At 44.6% G+C, this 25,999-nt stretch overlaps 1 protein-coding gene across 1 annotated transcript in view; it reads right to left on the minus strand.

The window, feature by feature from the left end:
• Positions 1-699: 699 nt before the first annotated feature.
• Positions 700-25,999, minus strand: part of LOC147709274 (uncharacterized) — a 99,043-nt gene continuing 73,743 nt past the window's right edge. The window contains exons 5-6 of the mRNA XM_086925921.1: positions 936-988; positions 700-841 (exon numbers count right to left, since the gene is read on the minus strand). Of these exons, the coding sequence (XP_086782047.1) occupies positions 700-841; positions 936-988 (195 nt within the window). The remainder of the gene's footprint in view (positions 842-935; positions 989-25,999) is intronic.

Raw genomic sequence — 25,999 nt, forward strand, 5'->3', positions numbered from 1 at the left:
TGCAGCAATGTACAAGTCATATGTCAAAGCAGTTAAAGGCTACAACCTGATCTTAGTCCGACAACTAGTACACCAACATGCACAGCTCACTGATATGGTATCACTTAATGTTTGCTGGAAGGATGAGCACACTCTGCTAATAGGCTGAACTTTATAAATTGGTTAAACCAGCAAACATACTAATTGATGCTAGTACTATCATGAACCTTCGCTGTAAGTTATATATAGCATAACATAAAGCCATGGGGAGTTTGGTGATGGAGGAAAGGTATATTCATAAAGGCAACTTGCACTATAAAAGTTATGCATTCAGGATCTTATCTCAGACTAATTGAATGTGTCATTGATCAGGATTCTGAAAAACAGTATGTTTGTGGCAGAGAAGAAGTAGAGGTTAATCACAACAAGGGCGGCCTGACTGACCCAGAACCAGAGGCAATGAAATGTGTATAAACAGAAATGGTTCCAGGAAAGGGGTAGATGTTTCACAGTCAATACATATAAATGTAATAAAGTGAGGTGCCCACAGAAAGGTTAAAAAGGACAGTCAATTATTACTGTAAGCACATTTTACATATAACAAAAACACAACATAAACAATGCAATACATACGTTCTTGCTGCTCAACATATTACACAAACAAGTACTTAAGACAGTACACAGTGTAGTACAGATAAACAAACAATGGCAAAGAGGCCATCATTTTGTAGAATAGTCCAGAAATGAAAATGGAACATTGTAAGTTTTAATCTCTTCCCAAGTGCCAAAAGCCTCAACAGCATTTCGACCCCCAAAAGTCAAAGAGTCATCATCAGGACCAAAATGAGCAAAACCAAAGAATCTGAAAAAATATATATACAGAGAGCACCTTACTTAGAGTGAAAGATAAAGAAAGAAATAGAGCCAAGATCTAAAATAAGAACTATGTTACTTACATTAAGACCATCAATGAAATTAGACTAAAGGTTAGGCCCAGAGCCAGTCCTTCCTACAAAAGATCAAAAAGGTGAAAAAATTCATCTATATACCTAATCTGATTTAGGAAATTTATTTTGGATTATACATCGGATGCATGGATAATTGTCACCCCGCTGTTTCTTTGCCTTATTGGAAATGTTTAATCAATCAATGTTTAATCAATCAATAGATGATTCCATCTTTTTATTTTCTTACTACATGACTGTCACCCAGGCAAAGATGTTGCATAAGCAGGTGAGGGGAGGCGTGAGCCTCTGCTCCAAGCCTGCTCGATATTTAGCAGGGACCGGTCCTCCATGGGGTGAAGTGTACATGTCAGGTTGGACGAGTACCTTGCTCCGACCAGCCCTACATGCACACTTGAGCCATCGCCAGCATCTCTATCAATCAGTGTATTATAAGCACGCTACTCACCCGTGAGGGTTTCAAGGCGCGGGGGGACTCTGCAATGTAGGATCCAGGGGAATTGCTGCTGCAGCACACAAGACTCCAAATAGACATTGGCAGCTCCTGACCCAGCTAGTGGGTGGGTCAGAGGCTGCCAGCGCTCAGCCAATCCTTGCGCTGCTGGAATTGCGGGGGTGTGTTGGGACGGGAAGTCGACTGCATGTCTCTGGAGAGAGTGCTTCCCCTGCCTTATGCTAATCTCCAGGCAAGTCACTCAAAAGCTACTATATAGTTTCTAGATTTCTACCTCAGTGAGCATGACAATCATACATGTCCACTGAGGGTCTTCCTGTTTACATGGATTGAGACCCTAGAGCTTGGCTCTGAGGTCCAGGGGGCATGCCTAGTGCACCTCTATTTTTCAGAGAGTGGCTACTGCCCTCTCTACCCAGGCTGTGGTAGACTGACAACGGTGGCAGCAATAAATCTATAGTCAGGAGGGGTGAGCCAATAGCCACCCTCCTGAACAAGCCCCCAGTCTGGCGAATCTGTATGTTCATTCGTTCGAACAAAATCATGTACTGAACCAGACTAATCCTTTTATTGACAAATTAAAAACCTGGAAAAGGTACATCGACGACGTCTTTGTTGTGTGGCGAGGGTCGAGTGAGAGCTGCTTAGAATTCCTGGGGTGGCTCAACAGCAGAAATAATCACCTCAAATTTACCATCGAGATCGGTCAAATACAACTAGCATTCCTTGATCTTTTGATAACAGCAGGACCATATGGCCTACAATCAGAGCTTTACAGGAAGCCAACCGCAAGGAACTCCTTGCTGTTGTTTGACAGCAACCACCCACGAGCACTAAGGGAGAGCCTCCCCTTTAGCCAATTTTTACGGGTACAGAGGAACTGTTCCACAGGGACAGCTTTCGAGAAACACTCTAATGATCTAAGCAGGCAACTTGTGGCTCGTAAATATCCTCCTAAACTAGTGAAGAGGTCCATGAAAAGGGCTATGAATAACAACCGGGAAGCCCTATTGGAACCGAGACCTCCCAAACCGGACCTAGACCGCCTCACCTTTGTCCACACATTTGGTAGTCTTTCGAACGGCATTCAGAGTGCGGTCAAGAAGCACTGGCCTATATTGAACTCTGGGCGCCTTACGCTTCCCCGCCCCCTTGTCTCTTTCAAGAGGGGCCCAAATCTGAGGGACAGACTGGTGCACACCAGGCCACGCGAGGAGATGCCCAGAGCTGTGGGCACACTGTGGAACCTTCCCCCTGTTCAGGGGCATCATCCTTGTGGCAATTGCCAGGTCTGCGCACAGACTAAGAAATCACTGGAAATTGATATATGGACCACCAGACCATGGAAGCAAGTTAAGTTCACTAATTGCAATAGTGACCACGTGATCTACCTTATCACTTGTCCATGTGGTCACAAGTACGTGGGCATGACAACACGTAAGGTCCGCATACGGATATCTGAGCACAAGAGCACGATCCGTTGCGCGAGACAAGCCACCAAACTTACTGCCCATTTCCTGGAAGCTAAACACCTAGCCACTGAATTCCAATGGACTGTCCTCGAACAACCCTTCATACCCTCACACACTACTGACATAGCCAGCTATCTAATGAAAAAAGAACAGAGATGGGTCCTCAAATTGAAGACACACAAAGAGGGTCTGAATGACGAAATTCCATGGTCTTCTCTGTAACAATAGTACCATCACCTAATTACAGCTTTTTTCAATACTGCGTCACTGTTTGCCTCATTCATAGCAGGAGGGAGATAGGTACACTAGTCTCTTTGAGATAATTACATCATGCCCCCAGGCTCCCGTCCTAGCGGGTGAACCACCATCATGTGCCATATATTACTTGGCATTCAACCAATGGGCCGTAGGGTGGAACTCCATGTTAGCAGTTCATATTGGCCCTGCTGTGTCTCTAGCGTAACATCCACGTCCTACCCAGCAGGCACAGTACCCTGACTAAACTCCTTTGAGTGTACAGAGTATTCCACACGTTCTGCTAGATAGTGCTCTAAAATCACCAGCGTCTGTCACGCATGTCACTCACTTTATTTACTTTAGTTGTCAAAACCGTGCATCATCAGCACGTGTTAAATCCCCCTCCGTGTTTACCTACCCAGTTCGTTTATCCTCGTCGCTTTGGCAACCGAGGCAGACCCAGCACGAGCCACTAACACGGCCCCCAATAGGAGCGCAGCTCTGATATGCAGTTTATCCAATCGCAACACGCGCTGTGAACGCGTCACGTCACCGCGCTCCCAATAGCAGCGCTGGTTCTATTCAGCCTCCCACCTACCTGCAGCCGATCATGTTGACTCGGTTCGAACCAGCTTTGAAGGGCAGCGAGTGGCTGTTAATCAACACGGGGATATACGCCATTCCTGAAACGCTAGTAAGACGCCCCACGTGACCTCCCACCCAATGAGGACAGGGCTCATCTACACTCCCTCGCCAGCTGTCGGTACCTCCCCAGAAGGCCAGGACGCCGGCCAGGAGTACCGACGGTTAGGTAAGGCGAGCCTTCGCGCCCAGGCGCTTTTGCGAGCATATTTCCACCATGGTTATTTACTCATTTGGAGCTTCCTTTTTAAACATAACATCACTCTGACTGGTCTACTTGACCATGTATTTTCGGCTAATGGTAGTATAAGGAGCTTTGTTCTGTCACGTGCATTTTATGTGTTAATGTGTGTCCTACATGTTTTCTAGAGCGGTGCTTCATTCTTCCCCTGAGCCTCTGCCAGGTGGGGTGAGGCCAGCTAACCTTACAGATTGAGGTAAGAGCTCACTAACATTTGGTATCATAAATCTTTCCCCAAATGTATCTAAACTGCGTCTGCACTTAGTTAGTGCTTTTTCTGAACAACACCTTATGTGTTCTAGTCTAAATCATATTTGATGGTTTTACTATCTGGCCCATTTACTATTGAGAGCCTTATCTCCTCACTTTCTTTCCACAGTGATTTGCACAGACTGTAAGGACACCCGGAGCATACAGGTGACCGCGTGCACTTGTTTATGTTTCTTTGGTGTAACTTTTTTCTTGTGATTTACTTTTTCACCTGGTGTAGTAGCATTTATTTTAATTCTGGTCCTGAAGAAAGCAATGACAAAATTAGTCCTTTAATTGCTGAAACTAGTCGACCATATTGACCTGAGGCTGTCTACATAAACAGATAGTCAGCGGGTGCACTGTTTTTAACATTGGTATGTTAAGCACAACTGGAATAAATCTTTGTCTGGTGCTTTTTCTAAACCAATTTTAAACTCACTTTTCTTGGTTTCTTCCTTTCACACCTCCTTTTGCACTGCACACCCCAGTCCCACTTTTTCTGCCACTCACCAACATCGAGTGGTATACCACACCGTCGTCTCTTATACTCAGTGAGGATACCCCCTACCACCGGGTTGACCTCCTAGGAGAGTACCAATAATCTCTGACGGGTGGTACGGACAAAATCCCAAATGATGAAGGGCGGATCCGAATGGTGACTGATGGGTATTTTTCCTCATCCATGGAGAGCTCTCTGTGACATAACCTGGGGGCAAGGGTGAGTTCTTGGTTGGTTTTCTTTGTTTATGGGCACATTAATCTGAGACCCTCTGGTACCTTTGTTGTTTATTGCCATGCCTGTGGTCCTGTTGCCTTCGTCTACCTGACGTGTGTTTGAGAGTCCTTGAGAGCCCTTGGGTGTACTGGGGAAAAATGGTGAGTTGAGCCAGTGTGAGCAATGCGAGCTGTTCTGCTGGACATCCCAGCTAGCCCGTGCCCCCTCCCCATTTCCTTGGAGAGGGTTGGTGGGCTGGGGTAGACACTCACCTCTTATCTGAGTTTAGCTGCACTAACTTCACTAAGAGGACCCTCCCCCACTGGTCAGTGCCTCCTGGTCTGGAGTTAATTAAAATTCCTCTTTAGGGAATTGCACATGCTGGTACCAGGGAAGACTGTAGGCCATCTGTGCATACTTTAGCCATGCATTGAACATGCCATGAATGGTTTGTGATTGGAAGTGTATTCAGGAGGCAAAAGTAGCAGACCCTCTGATTGGATGAGCATATCAATCAGAGGTGATAAAAGTCTGGCCTGAGTGGTCAGCTGTTGTTCAAGACTGGTTTGATGACTGAAGAGGTGGCCACACCAGGTCCGTTGGAAGGTAGACAGGCGCGGCCCGCAGTGTAAAGGCAAGGGATAAGACACTTGCTCACTGCGTCTGGAACATAAGGAAGTTTTCTCTATGATGGATGAAGTCTGCCAAGAGTTCAATGAGAATCCAGGGCACCAGCAGCATGGGAGAAGACCAGCTGTTTCTGTGAGACTTGTGGAGTATGCGCTTTTGAACAAGGAAATTGCAGACAGCTGCCCAAGGTGTGGAAAGGAAGCTTACAGCCCATCAAGGGAGTTGGTGTGGAAAGGGAGCTTGTGGCCCATCAAGGAAGCTGGTGTGGAAAGGGAGCTTGCAGCACATCAAGTGAACCAGAGAGGGGGAATATTGATTCTAGTCCTTGAAGGTGAGATCAAATCCCTCTAAGCTCCTCCCCTGTGTTGTGGGAGCCTGAACAAGTAGTAGCTGGCATTCTGTCCAGCCACTACCCTCTGACAGCTAGCCAGTGGCTTTGGACTAGTGGGACTCCAGTAAACTGTGCCAAGACATCAGGCACCTGTGGTCAGATCCCTGACACCACTAAAGCAGTCTCCTCACTCAGGACTCACTTCTGTTGCTTTGGGTGGAGTTTATGGGGCTGATCAAGAACATTTGAATTCACATCATATGCTGAAACGATATTCTTTCCATCCAAAGATTGGTATCAAGGCTCTAGCGAATGAGAGAAGCCCTGTGAAATATGGTCTGTATTATGCATGCTAATTGTGTGTTTTCAAGTTAACTGTGTTTTTATAGTGCTTGGTGTCTAGCCACCATAACACTGTTTGGGGTCAGGACTCTGGCCCAGAGGTTTGTAGAGACATCTGGTTTTCACTGTTTATCCTAGTTTTATGTATAGAATAATTATCTTGTGTGTATTAAAGTACTTTTCTTTTATAAAATGTAAAGCACTGACTGGACATTGAGTTTATCACCTGGTGGTACGGTGTTCACTGTATTCTGAATGTCAACCCTACCTCACCTCCTTGAGTAAGCATTGGACTGCTCTGTCTCGCTACCCTGAGAGAGTCAAGTGCTGGAGAGAAGTACTTGGTTATCCAGTTTTAGGTCCACTAGTACTGAGGCCCCAGGACACCAATGGGGGAACACTCCAGTAGATGCGATTGGAGCGCAGTAACTCCTGAGTCCCCTGGTGCCCAGGAAGCTGGGTCTAACATGGTGGCAATCGGTATTAGATCAGAAGACTTCATTCTCAACAGACATTGAGGCCAGTTAATAAGTTCAGCAGATACCCATAAGCTATATGTAAAATGGCAGATAACATTGGAGAGGAATTGGAACTGCAGAACTTGACTGTGGAGTAATTAAAGCAAATGTGTGCTGACAGGGGGTGGAAAGTCCCAGGCTCTAAAGAACAGGGGGCACTTGATTAGCCACATGACAAAATGTTTGAGCAAGAGGTAACTGTTGTGCAGGATTTGTAGAGCAGTGTTATCACAAGCCTGCCACGTCAGTCAGTGCAGGCTTCGCCTATACCAGCCCCTAGGCTTTCTCCTAGGCTTTCCCCTAGGTTTTCCCCTAGACCTGCCCGTAGATTTTCATCTCCCCCTATCTCAAGGACTACATTTTCCCCTGTACCCGGATTCACCTCCTTGGGAGGGACTGAGCTAGCAGAGACCCTTAAACTGCAGCTGAAACTCCAGGAAGCTAAGGATTTAGCAGAGGAGAAAGCAAGGGATTTTGAGAGGGAGAAGCTAAGGATGGCCCGCCAGGCAGAAGAGGAGCAGCGAAGGGTCAGACACGAAGAGTGGGCTTGGAAGGAGAAGGGGAGGGAAAGGGAGAAGCTGGAGAAGGAGAGGGAGAGACAGGAGAAAGAGATGGATAGGGAATTGTAGAAAGAGTGGATAGCCCTGGAGAAAGAGAAGCTCAAGTTAGCAGCTGATAGAGGGCTACGAGCTGTGGCTGGTGAGTCAACTTCAAAGTCCCAGGGAAAAGAGAACACCCCCAAGGTACCAAAAGAATTGATACACATGTATGTGCCTGGCCCTGATATTCTCAGTTGGATGCATACCCTTCATCTAGCATGTACGGCTCAAGGTCTTAATGGTCAGTCCATAGCAGTGACTTTACTGAGTCGCCTTCCTCGGGAAGGGACTGAAGTAATTGAAAGGATGCCTGAGAAAGACAGTCTTACATATGAGTGCATGAAGGATGCTTTGATGAGGCGGTTTGGGTTGAAACCAGCCTAGTACTTGCAGAGGTTCCGCGAGAACAAGAAGGCAGATGGGGTTCCTTTTGAGAATTGGGTCCATGACATAGTGAGAGACTGGAGTGAGTGGGTGAGAGGGATGGAAGCAAATGATTACCAGTCCCTAAATCAGGTGATGATAGCAGAGCGTCTCTGGGAGGAGTGCTCTATTCTACTCAGACAGTATCTGTCTAACCTTCCTGAGAGGGATCCTGAGAAACTTACAGTGGTGGCAGCTAGGTGGCTTGGCAACAGAGTGAACAGGGGGCAGGGGCAACCCCTTTCCAAGCCCAAGGGAAAGAAGAACTCCCAGCAGGCTGGCCCTAAACCAGAGTGAAAGGGCCAGCACGGTTCCCAAGGCTCTCAGTCAGGACAAGAGTCTAAAGGGAAATGCGATAACCCCTGAGTGCCCTGGTGCCCAGGAAGCCGGTTCTAACAGGGAGGAACTCGGCCTGAGGTAGGTGAGCTGCACACCTGAGGAAGTGTTCTTTCCTGTGACGCCTGGCTAATGAGCTGTGTGTCATAAAACAAAGCCTGTCCCCCTGCCCTAGCTGAGGAGGACTAGGACTCCAGGGGAGCAAGAGCCCCTATACCTTGGGGCAGGAGGCTAAGCAGAGCCAGGAGAGTGGAGCATGGAGCCTGTGGCTGTTCCTCTGCTGTTGTTTGCTTAGTGAGACTGTAGACCCCAGGGGTTGTGAAGTGAGCTGTGTGGCCCCTTCCGAGCAATCACAACCCCACTGGCGTTCAAGGTTGCTCTTTAAAATCAATTACAGATGCTCTTAGTGACTGATTAAGTAGCTGTCCGCAGTGTTTGCTTTTAGGACGGCTGAATGGATGTTCATATGAAAAATGTGCTTCATGCCGAAAATCTTTGTATGTAAAAGGCTTTAAAGCATTAAGCTGCATTTGATATGACACGCTTTTGGGGAATGCAGAACAATCTTTGGTTGGATGAATAACAGCTCGTCCATGTGTCAGTGGCTTTAGTACTTAATTTGTGATAGGATGAGTGCCGGTGCCCACAGCTCTGCACAGACACTTGTGGTCTGTGCTTTGAAATGTCAATGTGCCTAATGCCAAGGATGGGTATAGACCTAAATTTATCTCATGGTTCTTCCATCCACTATCAGAATCTCCCTCATCCTCGCAGGTCCCTGTTTTCTCCCTTTGCAATGGTTCTCCCGTCTATCTCTTCCCTTTTCTTTCCACTTTGTGTGCTTTACCCTCTCTTGCTCACAGTCAGTGTTTGATGAGTAAAATAAGTGCCTGGAGGATGCCTTAGTCAGGAATTTAACAGACGTTAAATTCCTGCGTTAAGGCATACTTAACGCAATTTTATATATCACCAACCCTCCTTGGTAGCTTCGCGATAATATTCCAAGTTGTTTTCACAGCCACGCCTCCTTTGCATCTCATTATCAATGCGTGGCGAGGCGTGTGAAAAATGGGCGATAAGTCAAGGAATCACACGCTCTAAAGCGGCGATAGTATTTTTGTCACCCCTTGATGATATGCCCCTTAGACTCAACCTGCAGCATTACAGCGCTTCTAACCTTTTCCGTACAAGAGATGACGTGCACAAAGACACAAGCAGCGAACAAATCACACCCTGTGATCAAGAAAGCCTTTCTGCTGTCAATGCACGTGTCCCTGAGCTACCCTAAGTGATGTGTCCAGGATAGCAGTGCACTAATGTTTCCGTCTCTGACCCATTTCATCTCTCTCTCCAACACTTGCTTCCACTCTCCACCCTCTCCTGCACTCTCTCTTCCACTCTCCCTCCCTCGCTCAGACTCTCTTCGACTCACCCTCCCTCTCTCACACTCTCTTCCACTCCAAAAAAAAGAGAGAAAGGGGATAAGGGTGAGTAGCGGCTATTACAGTGGATTTTGTGAATCACGAAGAGATTAAGAGTGCATTAAAAAGTGTTTAAGACAGAAGTGATTTTAAAGCATAACCATAAAGGTATGATTTCAATGATATTGGCAAAACAGGGAGCTGTGTGAATACAGGACTATATACAGGCTGAATATGCTTCTTTGAACTGGCCAGTTGGAATATGAATGGCCTTCAAAGTACTAGGAATTGTAAATCATAAAATACAAAACTGTTGGATTTTGATCAGATAGTAGGTGGTTGAAATCAACTAGTGAGAATCAAAGCTAGAATCTTTGACAAGCTTTAGTACGATAGGCTACCATTACCTCTGCAGCCTTACATCAGGTGTGATTACATCTGCAGCCGGCTCATGACCTGCTGTGCATTCAACAATCTGCTGTGCCATAAAACTTTCTGCAAACTTCTGAAAATAGGCATCCACACTTTCTAAACATCCTTGTTACATAGACTTTATCGAATGCACTGTATTACAACAAATTAACACAGGCACATGCCCGGATAGCCACTAGTAGATAATCTATTGTCAACATAAGCTATGGTCTTTCTCACAGATTATTAAGAACAGGCTTTGGCTTTAAGCCACGACCCACTGTTAAATATGCCTCAGCAATCTACATTGGTGTGTTTACTCTTTATCTTGTTTCACATGGATTAATACTTACACCCCATTCTTTAGTGATTTATAAATGTTGCACCATATAACTTTTAAAGTGCACAATTAGCTTGCTTTTTTATCTCTCTGGAGTTTTAAATAGTGCAAACTTGACTGGAAGGTATTGAGTATCAGAGTACTTTACATGAGCACCAGTTGCATTACACAAGGACACATTCATTTTTGTTAGGCACAGGGAGATTAAGTGACTTGCCCAGAATCACAGGATGTTGAGCTTTGTTGTCGATACTCGCGCCCGGTTCCCCAGAATTAAGGTCAACCACCCTAGCCGTTAGGCTACATCCTCTCCCCATCCTGCTTCCAAGGCTTATTCCATTTCCATTTTATGGACCACGCATGTACACTCAGTAACTCTATATTACAAATGACTATGGTGTTATCAGTGATATCATCAATGATGTCATTTAACATGTGATGAGTGATGCAATATGTGAGGTCCTAAGTAGTGATTGACATACGCACGTTATAGTTAGTAGAGTAGAGTATAACTGGTCACACGTGCCCTGAATAACTATAGCTTTCACCCTCACCATACACTGTTGAGACCAGAAATATTACATTACTCATGACATCTTCTATGACAACATTGATAACATGACTGCAACATATGAAAATACATCATTGATGACAACACTATCCATGGTGGGGAGTGACTTATAGTTAATATAGGGTACAAGTTACAGTTACTTGAGATAACTATAACTGGTGAACTTCAGTGGTTTTGTTAGTTTAAAACAGTACATTTCAATGGACATTTTCACCTAACTATAACGCATCTTTAACCTTTGTTTTCATTGTGAAATATATATATATATAACTTTATAGTTAGCTGGCTATTACAGTGACAACATAATGTTTTAAATGTACAAAAGCACTGAAATTCACAAGTTATATTTATCTCTGTAACTAATAAGTCGTACCCTAAGGTAATTATAACTTGCGTCCCTGCCATGCACAGTTATCTCATCAATAGTTCATTGCAAATGTTGCAGAGATATTTTCAATGGTGTCATAGAAGATGTCATGAGTGATGTAATATGTAGATAATCAGCAACTGTCACCTAACTATACAGTTATGTTAATCTTTGTTTTTTGCAGTGAATTTCTAGGGATTTTTTAAACATAAAGTAATAGCTTGTTGCCATAACTAAAGTCAAATGCCCCCTACGCATGGCTGAAGGGGGCCCAGCACACATTGTGCACGAGCATTGCTTGTGTGTTAGATGAGATTGACCTCAGGGCCTGACTTACAAGCCAAGATCTGCGTCCAACCCCCCGGAGCCAACCACATGCTGGTGACAATCTTTTTTGCAAAAGGTGAGGCATATGGACTCCTCCCAGAGCCACTTCCGGTCTCGAGGTGCCCATCCGCTAGGGCCAAAAGATATTTGTAAAGTGGAGGGGTACCCCCAACAACTGGTGCAGTTATGTGGAGGGAGGGCCCCACACTCTCCACCCGAGCCAATAGTGGTCCACGGGACCCCATCCCCCTAGGCCACATGACACTAAAATTGAAAGGGGTCCGTGTGATTTCATAAGCAGAGCATTGCGGGGGTGCAAGTTATAGTTAGCTCAGCTAACTATAACTGCTGAATTTCTCTGGTTTTGTACAAGTGAAATGTCAGCCTAACTATAACATCTCTTTAACCTTTAGTTTTTTTCAGCGAATTTCCAAGGTTTTTTTCAAATTCTATTTCCTAAATATAACCTCCCTGTAACGTGACAACGTCGGGATCACTGAGGACACACAACGAATACCCCATGTGTTTGACGAAGTGTAAAACATATATGTAGACATACTTTACATAAAGTTCAGTTCTAGCTGTTTAGTAAGATATTCGTATTCCCCTTCGTATTCATTTGTTGAAAAAACTATATCGAAAATGCATTTTCCTTGATCACGGTGACACCGGAGGTCGCGATGACGTCTGTAGTAGCGAATACAAATGACAAAGTGTAAAACACATATATAGACAAATTTTGCATAAAGTTTGAGTCTAGTTGTTTAGTAACATATTGGTTTTATTTTATTTTAACAACGCATTTATAAATAACAGTTTTAAAAAACTACTTTCCTCAACAGTACTCGCAATCAGCACATTACTACCAACTAAAGAAATTTCCTTGGTGTACCCAGTTTCCTTTATGAAAAGACTTACACACCCATTTCTCCCTTCTTGAACTTTCCAGGTACTGGTTAGTGTGTTATAGGGCCTCACCCAAACTGATTTTGAAAATTGTGCTGGTTTTTAACTTTTGTTGGCTATTTCTACAAAAATAAAAAGGCATCAGAACAACAAGAGGAAGACCAACAGCTAGTTGTAGTTGTTGAATACCAGGAGGACTTAGCGACACATGAAAAGTCTTCTGATGAGGAACCAACAATGAAGAAACAAAGTGTATCTTGAGATTTTTAAACAATTCCATCTGGTAAATCGAAGACCCCAACTAAATAAATGAGGTGCACTATATGTGAGAACACATTATCTCGGGCACAGCAAAAAATATTCATGTGGTACAACAAACATGTTGTACCACTTGCAAGCATATCACAAGATGCAACTTAAAATTGCACAGAGATAAAACAAGGAGATTGATCATCAGTCTCCATACCTCCAGCCCCTGCTCCTGACAACAAATTCCAGCTTAAGTGGAGAGAAGATGCAGTGAAATGTCACCAGAACTAAAGAGTTTTCTGCATGAACTATAACACAATCGTAACAGCCGGGGAGCAGTCTGTGGATGTAATTTTGTAGAATGCGAAAAAACATACTTGTTAATTTCTTTTCCTTTTTTATTGCATCAGTTCAAGCACTGCGAAAAAATATAAAGAAAGAAAAATGTATTAGGATTTCGACAAGACAAAGCGTTCCTCTACAAAATAAGAACCCAGTAAACTTTTGCCAGTTATCATTATTTTCTTTTTCACTTTTTAAATACAAGTCAACAGTCCGTGTTTCAATCTTGCTAATTAATACAAATATACTTCCAAAGTAACCTAGGACGGTCCACCATGGCTGAGGGTGGAATTCATACATAAACGTTTAGCTAAAATTGAACTAAAAATGTGCATCAATTGTCCGGTTATAACTGTATTCATTTATCTCAGCTAACAGGGAGTAAGAATAGCTGGATGATTAGATAAGTGCATGACCAATGCCTCAATAATTCAATATATGCATAGATAATGGTTGGATGATTAAACAAGTGCAACTCCAGTGCCTCAATGATGGCATGAGTGCATAGATATTATTCAGGTGATTTATAGAGTGCAGGGATAGTGCATACATGATTGTTTAAGTGCATGAGTAGTGTTTCAATGATAGGATGAGTAAATGGCTGCTGCCCATATATTTTTGGTTGTGTGAACGGGTAGTGCCTGGTGCTTCGATAAGTATGTGGATAGTGCCTGGATAACTGAATGAGTGCTTCAGTAGTGTCTGGCTGATTAGATGAGTGCATGACTAGTGTTTAAGTGATTGCATGAGTCCATTGTTAAAGCTTGAGTGATTGGATGAAAGCAAGTGTACAGCTGGGGTGATTTTACTAGTGCAAGAGTGTTGCCTCAGTAATTGAATGACCGCATAGGTACTGGATGAGTGATAGGTTCACTGCAATGGTACTCCCCGCAGAATTAGATGAGCGCATGAGGAGTGCCTGAGTGTTTGGATGAGTGCATGGATTGTGCCTCAATATTTCAATGTGTGAGTGGGTTATAAGAGGGGGATTGGTGAGTTTATGGGTTGTGCCTGGGTGTATGAATGACTGTATAGGTACAGCCTTGGTGGTTGTATTAGTAAAGGGTTAGTGCCTGGGTGATTAGATGAATGCATGGGTAGTGCCTGGATGGTTCAATGACAACATAATTAGTGTTCTGCGTGATTGCAAGTGAGCATGTGTAGTGCCTGGGTAATTGAATAAGTGTGTGTATAGTTTGTGAGTGATTCGATGATTGCATGAGTGGTGGCTGGGTGATTGGATGAGGGCCTGAGTAGTGCCTGGCTGACTGTGAAAGTACCTCCATTGTTGTTAGATACATACAGTTGTGACTATAGCTATGACTCATTGTCTAAGTCATCTGACAGTACCAAACTACCTGTTTTAATGTATCTATCCTTTTCTACTGAGCTATGTTTGAGTGAAGTCTAGATATAACACTTAGGGGTCGATTCCGATTCGGGGAAAAAAACGTCCGTACGATTTGTATCCGGAGCCCTCTCCGTACGAATCGTACCCGTCCGTCCAAGTCGCGTAGTACGATCTGTATTCCGTGAATCCGTCGGAATCGTCGCTATCCGTACGTATTGCAAGGCTGAAACCGTGAACCGTACGACTTGTACACATGCCGTACGACTCGTACACCTGCCGTACGACCCAACGAGTATGATCCGGACTGGGGTATGAGGAGGTGATTCGTACGGTCCACGTCAGGTAAGGGCGAGTCGTACGGAAAAGCACAAACACATACACACCGTACGGTCCGTACCCCCCATGATCGCAGGTGTAAGGTGTGTACCCCTGCGATCATGGGGTGTACGAGCCGTACCCCATGTACAATGGGTGTACACCCATCATACATGGAGGGAGAAGTGTGGCTCACTGGTTAGAGGAGGCAGGCCTGGAAGCAGAGGTCAGCCCGGGACCAGGGTTCAATTCCCGGCTCGGCGGAGTCTTGAGTCCTAAAATGTTTATGGACTCGACAATTCGCGCTCCGGTGCCTACTCGATTCACGGGTTCACACTCTGTGACTCTGGGCAATAGCTTGCTTAATCTCCACAACGACCCCTCGCGGCGGGATGCCTGGCTTTCACCTTGTGGATACCCTGCCGGGGTTATCTCATAGGGGAATACCAGGACGGTTTCCCTAAGCAAGCGCTTAGAGACCGGTTGGTGATTTGCGCTATATAAATTCCTGTACATGGGGTACGGCTCGTACACCCATCGTACATGGGGTACGGCTCGTACACCCATCGTACATGGGATACGGCTCGTACACCCATCGTACATGGGGTACGGCTCGTACACCCCATGATCGCAGGGGTACGCACATACCCCTGTGATCATGGGGGGTACGGACCATACCCAGAGGGGCTGTTCTGTACCTGTTTCGGCGCGAACTCTGCTTTTACGGCTGTTTTCAGCTCCCGTAGAAAAAGGGTCATACGCTGCGTACCCGACATGTATCGTACTTGCCGGGTCGTAAAAACCAGCCGCGAACCGTACAGATGTCGCGTACAGCGGGTTCCGAGGGAGAATCATACGGGGATTAGAGTCGTACGGTCTCTGTACGACTCGTACGGAGTACGGCTCCTGGTACGAATCGTACTTCGTCGTACATATGGGGGACGTTGCAGGGTACGATTCGTACGGGAAAACGCTCCGAACGGCTATTCGGAGCAATTTTTCTCGAATCGGAATCGGCCCCTTAATATATAAATGGATACATGGCTTTCTAGGAGCATACATTGCTCTGTTACTCAGTGTAAACATGCATCAGTAATTCTAAAACTGAAAACAACAATTCTCACTTTTTCAAAGCACAAAACCTTTTCTTAATGGCAGATATACCTAATTCCTCATACACATTAAGTGAAGCTAGCACAAGAACTCTCAAGGGACATTCTGCACTAATAACCCTCCTCTATTTTAAAAACAGCATGTTTTTAAAATAGAGGAAATATACCAACCCCAACATATACAAGACATTTTCAACAGCCTTAAAGAACATAGATCACCTTGTAAACACATACGTGGTTTCAAAATAGATATATACCATCAGGCCATCTTTCAAAAAATATATAGTTGTCTATGTCTTTAAGTAAACTCAAGAGCCCCATCATACATATAACTATCTGCAATCAGAAAAACCATATCTCACCATCTAAACATATGTAAGCAGGTCATATAAGTTAAAAAACACATTGACAAACACTTCCTAATACATATCTAACAAGTATTACTACTTATAATTCATATGCAAGCACAGCACATTTTCTTATCTTTTATTTGTGACTACACTACTCCTGTTTAATAATTTGAATAAAATTGCTACAATTCCCCGAATGCAAATAACATAGATGTATCCATTCTGCACATAATGCTTAAACATTTAAAACATTCTAACCTGTAAATGCATTGTAACTTTCAACAATACTATACTGTTCTTTATCTATAAAGTACATCATGAAAAAAGGGGCACTAATTCATATTCCTAGAACTTCCCAAAACATTCGGTGGTAACATCTTAAACGCATACCTTCTGCCAGATAAAGTTCATCTGACATATTTTTTCATATCACTTTGATGTTCTGTTTAAGTAAACTCCCATATACATCGTCAAATTTAATGTAAATTTTTGAAATAATTGAAAAGTTATGTAGATACCAGTGAATTGAGTTTGTTGATTATTTTATTGTATTAACTCTTTTTGTATAGTTTTTAAGCTATAAAGATTCATAAAAACTAAGCACAAGAATGGTGCACCACTCCCTTACAAAGCAACTATAAAATGGCAACCTCTTCAACTTTCCACTCTACGATCATGAGAAAGGCAGCAAATTAAATCATGTCTTTCATTTCAAGCTACTCTACTTCCACCTGTGAATGGTTAGCACCTGTTAACCCTTTCCCTGTCTTTCAAAAAGAGATTACTCTCTATGCGATTTCTTTGCGATCATCACGGAGTAATCATGAAAAAGGGAGTCCAAACCTATACTTAGCTTCTGTTTTTTTAAATTTAAATACTGCACAGCAGTTTATTACATAGCCCTGATTTGGAAATTAAAGGTGATGATTACTTAAATTGTGTAGTAACTCAACTTAAAAAAAAATGCTCTGTCTCTTTAACACCCTTTCCCCCATACACTGTTAGCTCAGTGTATCAAGAAACCCGGAGGAACCAATAGGTCAGTTGTCAATCAAATATATATATATTTTAAACACCTCTATTTTAACTGCTTTTCTTTTGGGAAAATACCCCATTCAGCTCCAGCCTTCTACTGACTGCTATTGCTCCTTCTCTTCAAAACACTTAGAGTGTAGTTTGTTGGCCACAGCTACGTCTATTGGGCTAAAGAAGCTGTAAAAAAAACGAGGTATTAACAGGGACTTGGGGGCATATTATCAAGAACGGCGTTACAATTATCGCTGTTTTACCGGCAGGAAACTGCTGCTAAAGCGGCGATAATAGGCTTGATAATACGCCCTTGTGAATTCCTATAGCAGCCCGGGTTCACACCAGAACCTGGGCTACTATGGGAATTCACAAGGGCATATTATTAAGTCCATTATCGCCACCTTAGCGGCAGTTTCCTGCCGCTAAAGCGGCGATAATTGTAACACCATTCTTGATAATATGCCCCTTGGTTTTGCCAATGTGGAAATCTCTTGATTTGGCCAGAGAGGGTTAATTTTTTATCAGTCTGCTGGCTTTGGTTAAAACCACTGTGGATTGCTGAGCTCCTCCCCTCATGCTTATGCTCTGTGATGGCAATGACCTAGGCACATTGACTGGGGTAGGGCTAGATATCCTAATGAAGGATACCTTTGCAGAACTGATGTCGCTTTTCCCTCACACTATATTTGTATTCTCTAATATATGCCAAAGAAAGAAATTGAAGTGGTCAAATCAATTCTGTCCACAGATTGACAAAGCGAGGAACGATGTTAATAAAACTGTTTCTGCATTCCTCAGAAACCATAATATGGGCTCAATCGATTACAGCAACCTGTGTTTTGACATGTATGGAATTTATAGAAATGATGGAGTGCACTTTACAGACGAAGGCAACAGCGTGTTTTTAACTAACCTGAAACTCTGCATCCAGTCTTATGTATAGCAGTCATATACACACAATCCTGTCCAGAAAGGTAAGAGAGAGGGGAGAACATCAATATGAAACATTGGAATATCGTAAATACAGGAAACCTAGACCCTCCATGCCCATGTTTTGTCTTCAAGAGGACTCAGAATCTAAGAGATCTTCTAGTGCACACCAGACCACGACCCAACAAAACTTCCAAACAGACAACACTGTGGAATCTCTCTTCAGTGACAGGGCACTATCTGTGTGGCACATGCAATACATGTGCATCAACCAGGCTCACTAAAACACTGGATATCGGCAACTACACATGGACACATAAACAACACACTAATTGCAAGGCAAGTAATTGCATATATCTATTACATGTCTCTGTAAACTCAACTATATAGGAATAACCACAAGACCTATCAAGATCTGGATAGGGGAGCACAAAAGCACCATATGTTGCGGACGCAGCACTATTGTAATGTAAATGTAAATGTAAATTGATACTTGTATGGCCCACTACTCACCCGCAAGGGTCTCAAGGCGCTTGTACGAATACCGCTGTGGAACCCATCCTAGCTTTCCCTGTGAGGCGTCCACTCCTGGTCAGCCCCAACGTGGAGGCCAGGCATCCTTAGTGTTGTGGGGGCCGTTGTGGAGATTAAGAAAGCTATTGCCCAGAGTTGCAGAGTGGGACTTCATGATTGGAATAGGCACCGAGGCGAGAAATAGCAAGTCCGTGGAATTTTGAGCCCAAGACCCGCCGAGGCGGGGAATTGAACCCTGGTCCCGGGCTAGACCTCTGCATCAGGGTCTACCGCTCTAATCATTGAGCCACACTTCTCCTATTATTAAGATGTGCAACCATTCATTTAATCCAAACACTCACCAGAAGATGTTGCATGGACTATTTTAGAGGCCAATCCATCATGGGATGCCACAGAACTATTCAGAAAGATGCTAAGTTGGGTTTTTCGCCTCCAAATGCACATCCACGGATTGAATGATGAGGTTCCTTGGACGGAACTACAATGAAACCAGCCCGACTCTCTTGGCATACCTAGTTCAACACAACTCTTGTGTAACTGATCCATCCAACTAAGCTCCCTAACTTTATAAAACATCCAACATGGATATTGGCTATTTACTGTGAAACATACCTAATGCCCTCACATTAGGATATTCTTGTCGCAACATTTTAGTGTTGCTCACAGGATATACATCCCATGTATCAGTTTAATTGTCATGATATACACAAAATTCTTGAATAAGTGACTCAACAATGTCCCCTCAATCTAATAAGAACCAATATGTGTCATGGCAACCCAATATGAAACTAATTCACAATATGCACATTAGGATATGTGTACCACATGTTGGTGACATGACTACAAGAGATACATCCATGTACACACATGAAGGGCCTTCACATACCCCTCAAAGTTTATAAAGATACTATTGTTGATCTATATTACATCCAATTTATACTCTATCACCAGTCTTGACATCTCCGGACAACTACTATCACAATGTGGCTACACCTATGTAGGCGTGGGCGGAAAATCCGTTCCGCTCGCGGATTTTGCGGATTTTCGGGAAATCCGCAATCCGCGAGATTTGCGGATTTCCCGCAAAATCCGCAAATTCGCACGCAGCGGATTTTTTGGGCGGCGCGCGGCGTTGGTGATACAATTTTTGCGGCGCGCGGCGTTTATCATCGTTTGCCGAGTTGTTTTTTTCGATAGTTTGCGAGTGCTGCGCCATTTTGGATCTTGCTGTGTGATCCCGCGGGAATTGGCGAGCGCGATTACGTCATCGCGGCTTGCCAGCGATAGTTTGTCAACGCGAGTACGACGAGATCACGTCTCGCGGTACTTCGCAATTGCGAGATTTGAGATGCGGCGCGCGAAAATATAAATTTGCAATTCTGCACAAGAAATCCACCAGCAAGCAGCATAAACCTTCTAGAAATGATGATTTTTATGTGAATAACTCCTTAGTTTGACATTTGCCTGCACTTTTTTAGCGAGGAGTCCATTTTGGGGAGGGGGGCAGGGGGGTGGGAGGAAGGAAGTGCCCCATAGTCTTCAACTTCCTGTTCCTGTTCAGCAGGCTCCTCCCAGTGCTTTGTCCATCTCCTGGTCACTTTTCATTCGGATGTGGACCTGGAAGGATTACCTTTTGTGGATGCTGCTGGATCTTTGGATTTGAGGCCTTTTTGACTTTCTTTGGATCACTGTTGGATTAGAAATTTTACAAGTAAGTTTGTTTGGGGCATTACAGTTGCTGCAACTAAAATTTTGGGATTTTCGATTTTTGGGCTGTTTTGGGGCCTTTTCCCAAGGGTACTCAGTGGTGGGTGGACTGATTCTTTCTGTGGGTTGTCTTGAATTTAAACATCATGGAGGCCATAGATGAATTGGGATTGTGCTGATTTTTCTGTGTTTTTCGATTTTTTTTTGTTGTAAAATTTTGTGTTTTTCGATTTTTGACCTGTTGTTGGGGCCTTGACCAGGGGTAGTGAGTGGTGCATGGGGCCTAGTCTTTCTGTGGGCTGTCTTGAATTTAAACATCATGGATGGAATGGGATTGTGCTGATTTTGCAGTGTTTTTCGATTTTTGGGGGTGTTCATGGGGAGGGACATGCCATGTGGCTGGTGGCCATTTTGAGTGCAGCTACAGGCACTGGCCATGTGCTGGCAGGCAAGTGGCCATTTTGAATGCAGGCTTTGTTGTTAGGCCTCCAACCATTTTGCCTACTTTTCAACCTTTATTTATGCCAGGGGTAGTGAGTCTTGCATGGGCCTAGTATTTCTGTGGGTTGTCTTGAATTTAAACATCATGGAGGCCATGGATGGAATGGGATTGTGCTGATTTTGCAGTGTTTTTCGATTTTTGGGGGTGTTCATGGGGAGGGACATGCCATGTGGCTGGTGGCCATTTTGAGTGCAGCTACAGGCACTTGCCATGTGCTGGCAGGCAAGTGGCCATTTTGAATGCAGGCTTTGTTGTTAGGCCTCCAACCATTTTGCCTACTTTTTAACCTTTATTTATGCCAGGGGTAGTGAGTCTTGCATGGGCCTAGTATTTCTGTGGGTTGTCTTGAATTTAAACATCATGGAGGCCATGGATGGAATGGGATTGTGCTGATTTTGCAGTGTTTTTCGATTTTTGGGGGTGTTCATGGGGAGGGACATGCCATGTGGCTGGTGGCCATTTTGAGTGCAGCTACAGGCACTTGCCATGTGCTGGCAGGCAAGTGGCCATTTTGAATGCAGGCTTTGTTGTTAGGCCTCCAACCATTTTGCCTACTTTTCAACCTTTATTTATGCCAGGGGTAGTGAGTCTTGCATGGGCCTAGTATTTCTGTGGGTTGTCTTGAATTTAAACATCATGGAGGCCATGGATGGAATGGGATTGTGCTGATTTTGCAGTGTTTTTCGATTTTTGGGGGTGTTCATGGGGAGGGACATGCCATGTGGCTGGTGGCCATTTTGAGTGCAGCTACAGGCACTGGCCATGTGCTGGCAGGCAAGTGGCCATTTTGAATGCAGGCTTTGTTGTTAGGCCTCCAACCATTTTGCCTACTTTTCAACCTTTATTTATGCCAGGGGTAGTGAGTCTTGCATGGGCCTAGTATTTCTGTGGGTTGTCTTGAATTTAAACATCATGGAGGCCATAGATGAATTGGGATTGTGCTGATTTTTCTGTGTTTTTCGATTTTTTTTTTTTGTAAAATTTTGTGTTTTTCGATTTTTGACCTGTTGTTGGGGCCTTGACCAGGGGTAGTGAGTGGTGCATGGGGCCTAGTCTTTCTGTGGGCTGTCTTGAATTTAAACATCATGGATGGAATGGGATTGTGCTGATTTTGCAGTGTTTTTCGATTTTTGGGGGTGTTCATGGGGAGGGACATGCCATGTGGCTGGTGGCCATTTTGAGTGCAGCTACAGGCACTGGCCATGTGCTGGCAGGCAAGTGGCCATTTTGAATGCAGGCTTTGTTGTTAGGCCTCCAACCATTTTGCCTACTTTTCAACCTTTATTTATGCCAGGGGTAGTGAGTCTTGCATGGGCCTAGTATTTCTGTGGGTTGTCTTGAATTTAAACATCATGGAGGCCATGGATGGAATGGGATTGTGCTGATTTTGCAGTGTTTTTCGATTTTTGGGGGTGTTCATGGGGAGGGACATGCCATGTGGCTGGTGGCCATTTTGAGTGCAGCTACAGGCACTTGCCATGTGCTGGCAGGCAAGTGGCCATTTTGAATGCAGGCTTTGTTGTTAGGCCTCCAACCATTTTGCCTACTTTTCAACCTTTATTTATGCCAGGGGTAGTGAGTCTTGCATGGGCCTAGTATTTCTGTGGGTTGTCTTGAATTTAAACATCATGGAGGCCATGGATGGAATGGGATTGTGCTGATTTTGCAGTGTTTTTCGATTTTTGGGGGTGTTCATGGGGAGGGACATGCCATGTGGCTGGTGGCCATTTTGAGTGCAGCTACAGGCACTGGCCATGTGCTGGCAGGCAAGTGGCCATTTTGAATGCAGGCTTTGTTGTTAGGCCTCCAACCATTTTGCCTACTTTTCAACCTTTATTTATGCCAGGGGTAGTGAGTCTTGCATGGGCCTAGTATTTCTGTGGGTTGTCTTGAATTTAAACATCATGGAGGCCATAGATGAATTGGGATTGTGCTGATTTTTCTGTGTTTTTCGATTTTTTTTTTTTGTAAAATTTTGTGTTTTTCGATTTTTGACCTGTTGTTGGGGCCTTTTCACCAGGGGTATTTGAGTCTAGCATGGGCCTAGTCTTTCTGTGGGCTGTCTTGAATTTAAACATCATGGAGGCCATGGATGGAATAGGATTGTGCTGATTTTGCAGTGTTTTTCGATTTTTGGGGGTGTTCATGGGGAGGGACATGCCATGTGGCTGGTGGCCATTTTGAGTGCAGCTACAGGCACTGGCCATGTGCTTGGCAGGCAAGTGGCCATTTTGAATGCAGGCTTTGTTGTTAGGCCTCCAACCATTTTGCCTACTTTTCAACCTTTATTTATGCCCAGGGGTAGTGAGTCTTGCATGGGCCTAGTCTTTCTGTGGGTTGTCTTGAATTTAAACATTATGGAGGGCATGGATGGATTGGGATTGTGCTGATTTTGCAGTGTTTTTCGATTTTTTTGTGCTCTATAACTGAACTGATGTTCCTCTGTCTTCCATTTTTTTTAGGTGCACAAGACTCAAGAGAACCACCAGTGCCAGGAAGAAGTCCTGCAGCGGTGTGTGTGTGCAGCATAACGTCACGCGACGTCACGTCTGGCCTCAGACAACTCTACAATTCGTGCAACTGCGGCCTGCTGTCTGACCTGCTCTGAAGAAGATGGCCCCAAAGAAAGTTCTCCGTAGCTCCTCTAGCAAGAAAGTTGCTAGTAAGGAGCAGAAGAAGCAAGTTACCAAGGAGGCTGGTGTGCCACCCGCCACTTTTTTTGGGAGCAAAAAAAAAAGTACGCCTGCAGCAGCAGGATCTGCTGGGGACCAACCTGAGAGCAGCACCCCTGCTCCATTGGGTTCAGTGCCTCCACCACCACGCCAACTTAAGTCAAAGCCCTTGAGTGCTTCAGAGGCAGTCAGTGTACTTCTCCAATCACCATCGACCAGTGATGTTGGCTCATCGCAAGAAAGTAGCAGCAATGTCCCTGAATCAACACAGGTTGTTGTAACTCATCTGACAAGTGTTGAACAACCACAGCCGCAACAACAACACCATGTGCAAGTACACGCCCAAGTACATGTGGAAGGAGAGGCAGCAAAAGGAGATGCGCAAGCAAAGGTGCATGGACGTTCACAAGTGCCCACAATAGTTGTTCCTCCCGAAGTAGGGGCACATTTGGAAATCGACAATGAAGCTGAGGTATCATTGGAAGCCACTCCTCCTGATGATCATTCATTGTCTTCCACATCCCTAGCAAGGAAAAGATCAAGGGGGGTGTCTACATCTTCTTCAAGCCCACCTCGTTCTGGTGCAAGTGATCTGTCTTGGGAACCACGACAACTGCGGTCTGACAGTGAGGCAGAGGCACACCATGATCTGCCACCGGTACCTAAGCGTAAAAGGAAGGTCGTCCAAAAACTCAAACCTATGGAGTGTGATGAGGCTCAACAAGAAGTGACAGATACTGCTGGTGATGAAGCCTCTCACGATGACGACGAGGCAGTCATCACAAAGGTCACTGCAGCCCCACCGGGCATGCAGCAAAGAGACATTTTGACCCTATCCCGAGAAGCTGCTGAGCGTGATGATGATGTCGGCGAGGAGGCAATGGAAATGGAATCATTAGATTTGGAGTTAAGTAGTACACCAAAACCTACCGCTTCCATATTTCTTCCTCGCAAGAAGGTACCCACCTCGTCCTCGACCTCAATTCGTGGTGGTGAAAGTGCAAAACGTACTGAAGTTCGGCAATCCACATCCTCCACTTCATCTGTCATTAGCAGCAGGACCACCACCACCAGTATCGCCGCCTCCTCCGGCCCCCGAAGACATTTCAAGTCTCCAGTTTGGGACTTCTTTAGTGTTTGCCCAAAAAAGGAAAACGTAGCCATTTGTAGCCTTTGTAAGCTTCGATTTAGTCGTGGTAAGCTTGGTTCTAACTATGGTACCGGAGGCCAGAGAGGTCATCTTGAGAGAAGGCACCCTGTCCAATGGTTTCCGCACCTAGAGGCGGTCAAGAAAGCCGGAATTGCACGTAATGAAAACGTTGATTTCTCATCTGCTGATGACGAGGAGGTAGAAGACGATTCAAACACTTCACTTACACCCAGTTCCCATGTCAGCAGCACACCCCATGGGAGCCACACTAAGAGTGTGGGAGAGAGTGAGACATCAATGCGGAAAAGTTCATCAGCGAGCGTAACTGGGTCGAAGAGATCATCATCATCCCGTAAATCATTGGTCCAGGGCAACATTAAAAAGATGTTGTTTACAGAAGCGCAATATGAACGCAACCACCCAATGACCCGTCTGTATAACACTAAGCTGGCTAAAATGCTAGCTCTGGACCTTCTCCCTTTTTCTTTTGTAGAAGGGGTTGGTTTTCTAGAATTAGTGACAGCGCTCTGCCCTAAATGGAAGGTTCCTAGCCGGTTCTATTTTGCCCGAGTTGCGGTTCCAGCACTACATGAAGATGTTCTGAAGGTGATTGGGGCAGCTTTGCAGAAGAGTGCTGTTCACACTATACATCTGACAACAGACATGTGGACCAGTGGCGCAGGCGCTGATTACATGTGCATCACTGCACACTGGGTCTCTTTTTCAGGGGCTAAAGCAAAGCTAAACTCAGGTGTTGACACTAACATTGTTTTTAAAGGTGCTCGGAAACATGCAACACTAGCCATGTTTGGTTTGGAGAAACGTCACACAGCAGAAAACATTTTGGATGTCTTTAACACAAAGGTCCTTAACTGTCTGTCCCCACTAAAACGCAAGGTTGGTTATGTTTCCACAGACAATGGCTCCAATATAGTTAAGGCCATGAGGGACGGTTACTATTTCAGAGTGCCGTGTTTGGCGCACTGTATAAACCTGGTTGTCCAAAAATTCTTGGGTAATAAACGCAGTGCAGCGTACAGTGTATTGGAGAACTGCCGAAAAATTTGCAAGCATTTCAGGCATTCTTTTAAGGCCCGCAAGCAGCTGAGGAGCATGCTATATCAAAGTCAAATGCCAGTGAAAGCACTCATCCAGGAGGTGGTAACACGTTGGAACTCAACCTTCTACATGCTTGAGCGTCTGTATGAGCAGTATACGCAACTCGATCAATTTTTCTTGAAAGAGGGTATAGAGGAGCTGAGGATGGGTGGGCCGCA

The sequence above is a fragment of the Lissotriton vulgaris genome, chromosome 6, assembly GCF_964263255.1.
Source record: "Lissotriton vulgaris chromosome 6, aLisVul1.2, whole genome shotgun sequence".
In the NCBI taxonomy this organism is placed as follows: Eukaryota; Metazoa; Chordata; class Amphibia; order Caudata; family Salamandridae; genus Lissotriton; species Lissotriton vulgaris.